The 13,595-nt window shown below is 36.4% G+C and overlaps 1 protein-coding gene across 1 annotated transcript in view; it reads left to right on the top strand.

The window, feature by feature from the left end:
- The first annotated feature begins 6,040 nt into the window (after positions 1–6,040).
- LOC134669969 (histone deacetylase 4) overlaps positions 6,041–13,595 on the top strand; it is a 128,302-nt gene continuing 120,747 nt past the window's right edge. Inside the window, exons 1-2 of the mRNA XM_063527615.1 lie at positions 6,041–6,174; positions 7,558–7,610. Coding sequence (XP_063383685.1) covers positions 7,574–7,610 — 37 coding nt within the window. The 5' untranslated portion in view covers positions 6,041–6,174; positions 7,558–7,573. The remainder of the gene's footprint in view (positions 6,175–7,557; positions 7,611–13,595) is intronic.

Here is a 13,595-nt window from a genome sequence, read left to right as displayed (position 1 = left end):
TTTCCAAAATGCATCGGAAAATCTAAATAGTTAGTGTCTCTTTATTAAGGTGCACCACTTTTATACAATGCATAATTCAGATGAAGTATAGGTGTTTTTAGTATTGCCACAGAATAAATAATAGTACTACCGTACAGAAAGGAAGCTTCCTACAAAACCGAAGTTTGACAGCGGTTCAGGGTCGAATCATGCTATCCCTTTCTAATACATGGCACTATCCCTTTCGGCTAATTAGGGTTGTCAAAATTCAAGTGATTATCTTATCTGTGGTCGTGCACGCAAAAGGAAGTCAAGTGGTGCCAACCCTAATAATTGCTCGGAGCAATGCTGAGCCGAGCGGAGCCGAGTTTGGCCGAAGTCAGGAGCTTCGCACCCCTGGTATTGCCTCACCTGTAAGGTAGCAGATAAATAGTGGAAGTGTCAGGACTAAAATATATCAGAGCGGCCGAGGTGATCAGAAAAATCAGAACACGCACTCTAACACCTTGAGAAAAGACGCGTGTTCAGATATTTGTGAGCACCTTGGACGCTCCGATATATTTGATGGCGACCGTACTAAATCACGTTTGGAGATAACTGATGATTTATGTGATTTTTACAACTATGATATGATATAGGATGAGATCCAATCCCATTCCCTAGGATTAGTAAGTTTGTGGTGCAAATTTGTATGGTTAAATTATATTTTATTTTGGTACACTTTAGAAAATCATTTAGTACACAGGCCTATTTAACAATAGGCGTACCTAACTCATATAATAAGGGGTGTTTTTGGTATAATTTATCTTAATTTTATGTACTTACAGTAGGCAAACAGTAAGTACTTTATTCGCTTCTTTTAAAGGGAAATGTCCTCATCATATTGCCAACCTATAGGGTTTAATCGTTATGTGTTTACAGGCGATTATTCTCTAATATTAACAACTAATTCATTCATTCATTAAAGCTCGAATTTGGGGAGAGGGGGGAAGGGCACTACCTTGCCCCCATATAATATCAATAAAAGTTTAATATAAGTATGTTACCCAATGTGTAAAACCACATCTTGTAACTTTTTAAATAAAATTGGAAATCACTCCCATATCATTCCATTTCAAGAGCATTTATAATGATGACATTTACTTTCTGGTTACAATGACTATAACAAATTAACAAGCACTATGAGAATTGAGACTACAGAGAGGAATATATTTTATAATTTATTTTTATTGATGTTTTATTTGTTACTTGTTGATTGAACGGATGTTTGGACACTTTGGACTGTCACTGTCATGTTTGTCTTGCAATGAGTCTGATTAAATATTGTGTTCTATTTCGGTTTTTATTTCAAACCCTAATCTATGTCAAGTTGTTCTTTGAAGAACCCCATACTGCACCCTCACGAGAAAACCTCGACAGGGAGCTCATTCCACAGGGTCCGCAGCAGGAAATTCCTCTTTCCTTTCTTAGTTTAAAAACAATGTCTAGGGTGTGAGGATGAACACCCTTCCTCGTTCTTAAGTTTGGGATTGTCAACGAATTATGTATACAGTATATTTTTAATTAACAGGCACTCTTTATTTTTTTAGTTAACATGGTTTCTCTTTGTAATGAACCTATAACAAAGAAATAATTTCTTGCAAATCTTGATAAAATAATATTTTATTTATATACAATTAAATACAATACCTTAAGATTACAAGACTTATAATTTCTAGGCTCTGAGTTTAAAATTAAAGCCATTATCAGATTACATAGATTAACAAATTTGACATCAAAACAAATAAAGACCAAGGCAACAATTTTTATTTTGTTTATGTCCTTATATCATTAACCAACATGAAAATACTACAATGTTGGCAAGTTTTCCTAGAAATAAATTAGGTGTATATATTTATTGATGACAGGAAAGTATCCAATAGACAAATAGAAGATCAGACACTGACTATAGGAGACTACAACAACCAATGTGGTGAAAACTTTAACACAAATTTTAAATATCATCAGTGAAGTACCATGATCTCCTAATGTGTATTACTAAAAATGTTAGTTAGGAGCTCATGGTATTTCACTGTCGATATGTTGATAGTAGTTTGAAGTATACATGATTCAATTCAAACAAAACTTAGAGTAGGACTCGGACCAAAACTAACTGTGCATGGCATTTGCAATAACAATGTCATCATTGATGTCAAATTTCTCTGAAAATATGTTTATAATGATACTCCTTCACTTTGTTCTGTTCAAGCTAACTATGCAGTTTATAAATATCAACATGGTTTTAATTGTGTAACAAAATGAGAGTTTAATTTTAATTATTTTACATTTTCCCTGTCTTACTTACATTGCAACTGATTTAGTTTAACTGCAGTTTTATATTTAATACTATGCTAAACATGTTTTCATATCTTTTCTTCAAAATAGATTTTGAAACAAATGCAAAATTGTAAAGCTGATGCTTGCATTATCCAAGTACATTATTTGCCTTGATTAAGGTTAATCATTATAGATATTGTAGAAATTATTACATGTGATTTGAGTTCCGTTTTTACCATTTTGGCTATGGAGCTCCAAGATTTAACCCTTTGACCGCCGTTGTCCGGTATAGAAGACAACGATAGAACGATACGCTGGCGCCGTCGTCTTGTATACAAGACACAAATTCAACCACTGAGTTAATGTGAAAATAATAACAATTGCAATTTCATTTACACTCGTGTTCATATTTAAGGTCTTTGTTTTTTCATTTATTTGCATTTTAAGCCGCTATATAAATCCCTTCTTTTATAATAAGGCATTTAAAAAAATTGCTCCAATTTTCAACATTTTTCATGTTCCTCGTCGCCGTTGTCTTGTATAAAAGACAGCTAGGGATGGGAATGTTAACTCGATATGGGAATTTGTAAAGTAAATATAAAGTCAGAAATATGTTTTTATCTAAGTATTTGAACACTTGTTAATCGCCAATTTTTTTCAACGAATAGTAGGTATAACTACTTACTAGAATACGTAGAACGAGAGTCAGACAGGCATAACTATATTTAAAGTTCAGGCAGCTTCTTTAGTTCTATAAACTAGAGTCAGACAAGTAAATTTGCCCTTGTAGATTGTGGACTATTTAATTGCAGAAGAGATAAATAAAAAAAATAATTGATGTTATTTTATAGCTTAGTGGGAAGGGATACACCGCAGCGACCGCTTCGCACAAGAGTGGTACAGGGACATACCTGTTTATCAGACTTTAGTTTTTTGTTATAACATTGAAGTTAATGTGTAATTTTTTTATAACAAGTCGTTGAACGTTTTTTTGATAAGAGTTTACCTATGTTAATGTAAACCAAACTGAAATTATAATGATAGAGTCTAATTCCGGAATAATATCTTCACTCATTAAAAATTCAACCCACGTGTAATTTTCACTAAAACAGTTCCGGTATATTGACTTTATCGACACATGATGCGCAGCTTTAACGTTACGCCAATAAAGTTTACGTACCGACAAGCGCTTACGCCGTTGACCTAGAGACTATTATTACTTGATCCGCGCGGAAACAGTCCTTGTCGATCTGCACTGCGGGCAGTCCATGCGCGCCGTTGTCTTGTATAAAAGACTTTTCGTACAGCCTAGTGCGGCGATATCACGTCTTGAATCGACATTGTTTAGTGGTTGTTTTTTATGTTAAATCCCTATATTTTAAACATTTTCGGGTGTAAAACATATGTTTAATTTTGGCAATTTGGAATTAAATTAAAACAGGATAAGAACAAAGCTAAAATAAAAAGATTTTTACCATAAATTGTAAATATCGATATCACTATTTGCAATCCCTAAACTTTTTATTAGTTGTTTACTTAAAATTTGCTCTGGCGTGTGAGTGAACGTCTTTGCGGACTAGGTCCGGCGGCCAAAAGGTTAATGTAACAATCTTAAAAGTTTAACAAACATAACCTGTCTTTATTTCTTATGTTATACTACTACTACTGCTATCATTTTAGCCCTAAATATCTTTCTACAATCCTAATCATACATATAATAACAATATTTTTAGGCAGTATATTACAATATAAATGTTTAAATATTTATTACCATATTAAAGCAAATCCGTACACAAATATCATAATGACAGCATATAGAGAGTACAACATTAAATTCCATTTCTATCCAGGTTTTTTACATTTATTCCTTCACTAAAATGAATTAATTAGGTTCTTCTGAAGGGATCACTTAATAATCAATAATGTGAACAAATCGAGTAAGCTGCTTAAAATTTAGGTTTTTCAGACATATAACAAATGGAAACAATAATCCCATTTTAACACTCTTTCAAAACACTCTTTTCAATTGAGAAATCGTAGTTGTAGCTGCTTATGTTCACCTTGTTCGTTAGAAAAGCCAAGAGATCGCTGATTTCAGTTGCAAATGCATCCTTATTGTTCGCCATTTGAAGTTCACGACAGAGCGAAAAAGGAACCCCTTGCAGATAGTGGAAGTTTTCTACACTGGGATTATGTACTGGAGCCGGAGGAGCTGGCCGAGAAGGTGCCACAGGATACCCTGGAACTCCAGCGCCAGGCACACTTGGGTACAAACTTCCCCCTGGTGGCGATGGGTTTACTATAACGAAACTGTCTCCAACCTTCGGCCCAGGTATGGGTGGCGTGTCGTCTTCAACTGGTGACGAGCGCCGCTTGCCAAATATAGACGAAAACATCTTTGGAGAACTGTAATATTATTTTGTTTCAGCTAACAATGAGATTACTCATCGTCAGAAAAACGTCGTAGTGTCTGTCTTGTCATATCACGTCAAATGTCAAAAATAAACGTCAGTCAAATAGAATCCATATAGAATCAGACGAACGTTTTGAAACTATTTTATTAAACTAGCAGCAAAGTGTAAATCATCTGGCTTTTCCTATATTGTTAAAGAAAACAATTTGATAAATAAAATTAACTAAATGATTAAAATAAAAAAAATCATTAATATTAAGTAAGTATAACATTATCAAAATACATTATTACACTATGGTTAGAATACGTCGAAAATGAATAGCTTCGGAACGGCTTGCAGGAACTGAGTGTACGTTCGGATAAACGGTAATTTTCAGTCCTAACGCCAAGCGCGCACCACGATTTTAATTTTTGCGACACGATTTTAGAATCGCGCTGTAATTTATCGCAGAAAATTCAGTGCGCGCACTGCGATGAAAAAGTCGACGATTTGTTCATTCTCGACATGGATGTCGTACCAGTCGCTTGTCGTGAAACAATATGCAATCGCTGTATGACTGAGTATTTATACCACAAAGGTGATCTCCTTCTATTTCTATAATTAAACGGTCAACATCTAGCGTCTCATCTTGTAACTCCATTGGAGAAGCAGGTTCCGATATGTTGACGCTTGGAGAGCGAAATGCCGACTGAGGTCCCGGCTGCGATTTTAATATCGCAGTGCGCGCGGGGCCATACAGCTTCGTATGCTGCAATTCACTTTGCGACAATCGCGTCGCGCGCTGTCGCAGAAAAATGTAACAAATCACAATTTTAAAATCGCTGCGATTTTTTTGTCGCATATGCGCGCACCGCCATATAAACCCATACGTTACATTTCTGCGACTAAATTATCGCGCGACAAAAAATCGTGGTGCGCGCTTGGCTTAATTGTTAAAAGAAAACCTGAATAGTAAATACTTTACGGGAGCATACATGAATATTTATTGAAATATTGGTAATAAAAAAATCAAAACATAAAATATTTGAGCTTGGCGGCTGCGGTTCGCATGGGTTCGCGATGGGTTTGCGTTCGCGCAACTCCCCAGAAAATTCCACGTAAATTTTTATTGACTCATCAAAACGATTCAACGATCTTATTGGTTTAATGTTTGTTGTCTTCGTCACCGCTCCAATCAGAAACTAGTATGATTTATTCTGTTCAATCAAAATTCAAGTAAATTTGCATAATAGGTCAACGAAAACAACTTATTCTAATTTTTTGACAAGGAAAATTGAACTAACTACGTCAAAATTTCTGGCCAAAACATTCCAGCTTGTTTTGGAGGAGTAGTTTTTCACGTGGTAAATGAAATGTAAAAGTGCTAACGTGTCCTAGCTGAGAAAATGGTCAGAGTCCCGTGTGGAAGACTGAAATAGTGATTGTTCTTGATACGTTCCCGGAGCAGATTTCGGGGGTCCAGCTGGTCAGTGTGCCTATCGTGTCTTTTACTTAGGGTTTACCTTTGAAAACTATTAATGTATCTTTTTAAAGTACCGTTAATATTGTTTCAAGACTTCGCAGTAGCAAAATAAGCGTGAAGAACCACGTTTGTTTATCTTCTATTAGATATATTGCAACCAGTTCATCTCCTGATTTTACATTCATAATCACACATTACAGAGCACAAACCAATAAGAATTTAGTTCTAAAAAGTGGATCAAGTTGAATCGAATGCCAAGTAGAACTCTTTGACTTATGAGCAGTGTATTGAAATATATCAACTAGTAAAGATAAAGGTTTGCACACTGGCTGTGATAAAAATGTGTTTACCAACATTACTGATGACATTTTGGCCTTTACCGATTTATAAACAATGCTTTGGAAGTTTTTATTGTTTATAATAAACACTGGAGGTTTTCCTATGTTTCTTAATACCTTGTGCTTACACATTCTGCAGATATCTTTAGAAATAAATTATGTAAATCAAACATCCAAATATATTCCATAATTTTTGATTTACAATGTGTTTATTGCAGCAGCATTTTGTAGAAACCTGATTTGAGTTTATAATTAAATGTAGGTATCAGTTTGGCAATATTTAATATGTTTTGAAATATCAATTCATTTATCGAGTATGCAAAAATATTTAAATGTTACACCAAGCACCAACAGAATGATTAATTTAGCCCGAACCCTGACATGTATGAGCGGAGGTCTGTGCCCAGAAGTGGAATGTATATAGGCTGAATGATTATAATATTATCCTTATAAGTCCCCGTTGGACAAGTACAAATTAAATTTGAGTTATGAACTCTTATAGAAATAAAAGAAAGTTCCAAATTCAAAAGTGCAAAAATTTGCTTGGGTCGAGTGAGGTTAAATATTATTTTCTCAAATTACGGTTTTACTTATTATTATGTAAGCTCCTAACCGTGTACCTATATGGTTTTTAGTAGTATATGAGTACCATGTTTTGAACATGGGGTCCCTTTGTTTCCCATAAAGTTTTAAGTCATAATGTATCGTTTGTCATATTATCGTTAGTCATAAAACTGAAACCGTTAACTTTTCAGGATTTTCGTAAGGTTATGCTGTAGATAGGTTAGGTTAGGTTAGGTTTGTTTTATGGCAATCCTGAAAAGTTACGCGTTTCTGAGAAAAACCAATTATGACTAACGAAAATTCGGACAAACAATACATTATGACTTCAAACTATTTGGGAAACAATAGAGACCCTTTGAACATACTATATTTTTTGGTTATAGAGTTACAGTCAGGTAGCTTTCAATATTTTTATCTAGTTCTGCTGCTTACCATGAAATTCGGTTTAAAATGAAAATATGTTATATTTTAATCTTTTTTGCAGGAAGGCTACTTGGATTATGGCTGACAATCCGGGCCACTCCATACCAAAAACAGGTAAGTCCAGAAATGATGATCTTTTATATAAATGAACCTGTAACTGTGGCTCTGGAGAAGCCAAAGCTTTTAAAAAACCTGGGCCTTGCTTCTTTGATACCTAAAAAAAGCTACGCCTCATATGTAAACAATAATTTGCGCGCATTACACATTTGTACGGCCGCAACAAGCCAGTCGGCTCCTCGCGGACGAAAACGGCTCTGGGGGCTTACCGCGAAAATCGATGTTTGCAAATGGCATCTTTCTCTTTTACTCAGATGAAGGCGTAATAAGAGTGACAGAGGAAGATGCCCGCAATTTGCAAACATCGATTTTCGCGGTTGGCCCCCTGGTCGGACTCCATCGCTTCTACCATACATAATGGCTCCTCTATACGATGGGCCAACGCCGCCACTCCAAGGGACGCAGCCATGCGGTAGAATGAGATAGCAATATCACTTGCTCCCTCTAACTCATGCATGCGTCCCTTGGAGTGGCCGGCGTTGGCCCATCGTATAGAGGAGCCATAATGTATAGGCACATTGAAAATCCGGCGCGGCTCGACTCCAGCCGCTCGGTGGGAATCTTAGCTACATTCAAGTGTAAAAATATGGGTGCACACATCATACTCAAATTTATGTCCCATAGCTCTTATGTCAGTGAATTAAGAACTATGGGGCATATTTTTGAGTAAGTTATACGTACCCATATATTTACACTTGACTGTACATTATGTGATACCTACCTCAGCCATAGCCCGCCATAGAACTTACATGTTCATCTTCTACTTATTAAAAGTGTGTGTGTGTGTGTGTGTGTGTGTGTGTATCATACATTACATACATATACTACGCTTATAGTGTAGGCATACGATTTAAAAACGACAATCGGTAAAAGGCAGGCGTCGGAAACCGGTATTTGCTCCATACAAAAATACAGGTATTATTACGTTCTTTGTTGTTTTTTGGATTATTATTTTATTTTTAATGGGATATTCTTATGATACAAAGTCGTTACTTTATTACATGATTCAGTCCTACGTAATCAACATATAAAAATTCATAATATTGCGCTATTTCGGTTTTTTTTTTAAATACCGGTTCTGAGCCCTGGTAAAAGGCAAACACCGCACTTATCGTCCCAATTGTGTGTAAAACCGGCCAAGTGCGAGTCGGACTCGCGTTCCAAGGGTTCCGTACATAACCCAATTTTTAACAATGTAGTTTTTATACGTGAAACGCGAGAGATAAAGAACTATTTTGTATTTTTTTTTTCAAAACTTTAGACCCAGTAGTTTCGGAGATAAAGGGGGGCAATGGTCATTTTTTGGCTATTTTCTTAAATAACTTCTAAACTATTTATTTTAAAATTACAATAAAAATATTTTTGAGATTCTCAAAATGAGCTCTTTCATTTGATATGTAACACGATATAGTTTTTTCATTTTGAGGTACGGAACCCTACAAAGTATGATTAATAGAGATTTTATTGATATTCTTATAAAAATGCGCAATCATGTCATGCGTAATCTTAACTATGGGTTTCCCACAAAATTAGTGATTATTTAAAAAGATATGGATTAGATATACTTATCGCAGTGAACGGAAAGTAGACGTCATAATTACAAAACCATTTTAAAGAAATGTTATCTTTAGATGATTTCTTATCTTATGTTTTAATTTTAACACTAAGTTTTTATTTTTATTTTATGATATAGAAGGCAAAGGAGCGGACGAATCGCCATAAGCAATTACCGTGGCTCATGGACACCCGCAGCGCCAGTTTTTTTTTTCATAATTTAACCTCTAATGACAGCTTGTAGCTAATAAAGTTCCTGACGAAATGAGAACTCCTTCCTTGAAGGCAAAATACCAAATGTAATTACAATTACAAGCTTTATTAGTAGGTACCTTGATCCATTTTAAAATGTATTATTTATTACAATTTCTCATACCTCGTAATTACTTCTCAATTCAACTGGATAATTTCTCTCAGTTTCCAGTGAACAAGAGAAGACTAACGATGTCAATAATACAGGTTACATCCTTACATCCCGACTGTTCCCTGGTCACACGCTTTTGAATTATAAACTCTGTGCTGTACACAACAGGGTTGCTTATGCAGTGGTAGGATCACGTTACTCTTCATCCTAGCTTAAGGTTTCGAAATATAAACCTTATGCTCTACATAACAAGATTGCATATGTAATGATAAAGTTACTAATGTTCATTCCAAGTTAAGCGATTGGGTGAACCAACATAACGTGTACTGCGGCGGTAGCATGGTCGCTTTTTTGTCGCCAGTAGTGTCATGCGTCACTGTTAGAACGTGACAGGCATGGTGGCAGACCATAAAGAAGCGACCATGTTAGCTCTAGTGGAAAAACCTCTTTCAGACACCAGCAGTAGTTAATAGAGTATTAGAACTACATAAAGTAGCATAACAAATACGAACGTTTCCGAGAAAATGCGATGGGAAAGGATTATTCACTACAGCTGAAGGAAGTTTTACCAAGTTTGCAACATAGATAATTTAACAGGTTTTAAAGTAGCGCTCTCAAAATCGGCCTTCCTTGTCCTAAGCCTCCAGGTGGCACGGTTCCTGGTTAGGTTCTTGTCGATATTTTGTTCTTTAAGGTATTTTTGGACCGTCGTCCATCAAGTGGCGGGGGCCTTCCGCTTCCACGCTTCGTCGTCGGCAAATATATGGCTGTTTTGACGATATGGTCTTCGGGTTGTCTTTGTATATGATATGAACGTACCATCTAAGGCGTTTATCAACAACTTTCTCGTTAATAGGAGCGACGTTAAAGCTGCCTCTGACATATTCGTTCTTGACTTTATCCATCAGAGTGACGCCGGCCTTTTAGTGATTTAGTAATTTTCAAAACCAAGTTTACGACATAATTCGCCCCGGCTCTTCAAGCGTTAGGAAGCTCTCCCGGCCCGGTCCCGGAGCGGAGCCCGGGAGACCTAGTTCACGCAGTGACCTAGCGATACCTAGCCCGACCGAGCCATTACCCTGCATTCAGTGCACGAGTAGACAAACAAAGAATATAGACTGTCAATCTGCGTATGTGGGCGAATCATCTTTTGACCTACGCAAATCTGTCCACAACTTGTAAACTTCGTTGTAAAATATCATGTTTAAATAATGTAAGCCTGTAGGTTAAGATACAATTAAACGAAAGTATACAATGTACAAAGGCAAACTTAACTTATCTCTTCCAGTCAACCTTTGAGCAATTGAGAGTAGACGATTGAGAGGCTCGAGGATTGTGGAGTGATTGAGTGGCTCTATTGAATTGAATGCAAACTTTATCCCGCCACGCCACTGTTTCAGGTTTACAAGTTTAAATTTATAGAGGTAAAAAGCCGGCGAATTGTCTAGGATTTAATGGTCTCTAGTGCAAGTACTTATTGGAAAATTATAAAGGCGAGGAAATGTACCAAGTATAGGTACACTTGACTCATATTTCCCCGTATCAGGAGATTTTCCTCGGAATTATGAACTTGATTGTTATTTTTAATTCGTATGTAGTTTATAGCGTAGTTAGTTTCAATGGAGTGAACTGAGCCGTAGGTGATGATTAGAATAAACATTATATACATACATATAAATAATCAATCATATAGAGCTCGCAGCTTGGTTTGTGTAATGTTTATTTACTTTTCCGCGGGGTAAACTATAATAGATACATGATAAGTATATATGTACTAGGTACCTACTTAACGCAAAATATTATTATGAATATTATGTGTTTCCTAAACTTTTCTAAACTTGTGTGTTTAAATGTAATCTTTGTTTTTAATATTATTTTACTTCAATCTAGATGCTTTTCTATTGCAAATACTGTAATAAAACGAAATTTTTCCTATAGGTAGGTACCACCACGCTCCGCGATTGTTACGCCATTTAGGGTCCTAGGTAAATTGGTTGTTCAATACTTACGCTATAGAATTTCCAATTTAGCAAGAACCCTAAATGGCATAACAATTCTGTATGGTGACATGTAATATTTTTGTCGATTTCCTTATTAGGATAAGTATCGAGTGAAATTATTAGATTCGACATTTAATTTGTATGTATTCTTTAGGTACAAACTCCGTAAGATTAGAATATATCAGGTTAAAAGTCAATCGCATGTGCGAATAGATAAACGTATCTATTTAATATTTGCATACGAACTACGAACGCGCACATAGACAAGATGTGTATGTGTGCAAGGCAGGAGTGATATATCTGCATTCTGCAGTTTTCATTAATATGCTTTCTATAATGGAAAGTTTATCAAACAGAACTATGTGCGAGTCGGACTCGCAACGGCAATAAATCACGTTTGTTGTATGCGAGCCCCACTTGAATATTTATTATATTCTGTTTTTAGTATTTGTGAATTTCAAGTAGCGGATCAGAGATACAGCCCGGTGACCGTTTGACAGACGGATGGACAGACAGACAGACGGACAGCGGAGTCTTAGTAATAGGGTCCTGGGTTTACCCTTTGGGTATACTGAATTTAACACAATGCTCCCTGATTTCTCAAAGACGGCTGGACCTATTTGAATTTTCTTCATTCGGTTCATAAAGTCGGCATTTCAATCTTTGTACAGCGGCAAAGTGCCCATGTTAAGTAAATAATGTTTTCGATTTGTGGGACGGTTCTCCAATAGGGGGGTTGTTAATTGTAAGTACCCTCAGGAAATACTATAAAAAGTTTATACTTAAGTCATGTAATCATGTTATATTAATACAAATGTATTTTACTTTCCTCGTATTCGAAATCAAAAGTAGAGTGTTTTAAGGGGCCCACTGATTAACAGTCCGCCGGACGGTATCGGCCTGTCAGTTGTTCGGAACTGTCAAAATTTTGTTCTAACTGACAGGCCGATACCGTCCGGGTCCCGTTAACTCGGATAAAACCTTTCATCACTTGGTAACAATCTACTATTACCCAACATCAGTTAAAAGTAGGGCTGCCATCCTTCCGGGTTTCCCAGGATTGGTCCTATTAGTTTAAAGACCTTCCGGGGGGAGGGGGGTTTCAAAGCGTCTGGGGAATACGGGGGACAGTTTGTATGTGAGGAGACACCTTATTGAATTTAATTAAAAGTCTCCGAGCACCGGCATTATTGTGCACAAAAACCGTATAAATACACGTCCGGGGAAAAATTGCGGTTTACACCAAATGTCCGGGTTTTTTAAAGTCTTTGTCCGGGTTTGGCGAATATAGAGACGGCAGCCCCTAGTTAAAAGTCTCCACGGTGCCTAACAACAACCGGGAAGATATTGAATATTCGCAATTTGTCCGGATCACGCCCCGAGCCGGGGCGTAGGCGTGTGTTGACATACCGGCTCTATTTCGAGCTCGCCCCGCCCACCTCCCCCCGGCCTTGACCTTCGTAACCAAACAACCGGAGCCACAACAGCGGTGGTAATTGCTTGTTTACTGTCGTTAGGCTATGGTGCCCTGGTAGGTGTAAAGACTGTGTTCTGTGCCCCTAACACTCGATGGCACGCTATCACCAAGCGCACGGCGCTACGACGCTATCAACAAGCAATATACACGGTGTAACATGAGGAAACCGAATAATTTTAACGGCGTATTCCTATATATAGCGTATATTTAGAGACAAAAATGTCCTATAAACTTTTTTGAAATTCACCTAGTTTCAGAGATAATATTAATAAAAAAAAAACAAGTTTAATTGTTACATAGTGTAAAAGGCCTTTTTGATGGTGATGTTGCTGCTATGGGACGTAGTCTAAATATCCTTATTAATTGATGTCAAAAAGTGACAAGTAACACTTTGCAAAAAGTAGGTTTTACGAAAAAAAATGTAAAAATCAATTTTAAGTGACAGGTTCACCAATAACATTTATTTTTTATGTACAAATACATTCAAAAAATAAAAAAACAAAACAAAAAAAAAAAATTTTTTGGCGAAATTCACCTAAACTCTTACATTTTTTACTTCTTTTGACCTCAGAAATGCGTGGTTAAAA

Source organism: Cydia fagiglandana, chromosome 13 (assembly GCF_963556715.1).
Source record: "Cydia fagiglandana chromosome 13, ilCydFagi1.1, whole genome shotgun sequence".
Lineage (NCBI taxonomy): Eukaryota > Metazoa > Arthropoda > Insecta > Lepidoptera > Tortricidae > Cydia > Cydia fagiglandana.
This window is presented reverse-complemented; position numbering and strand designations above follow the sequence as displayed.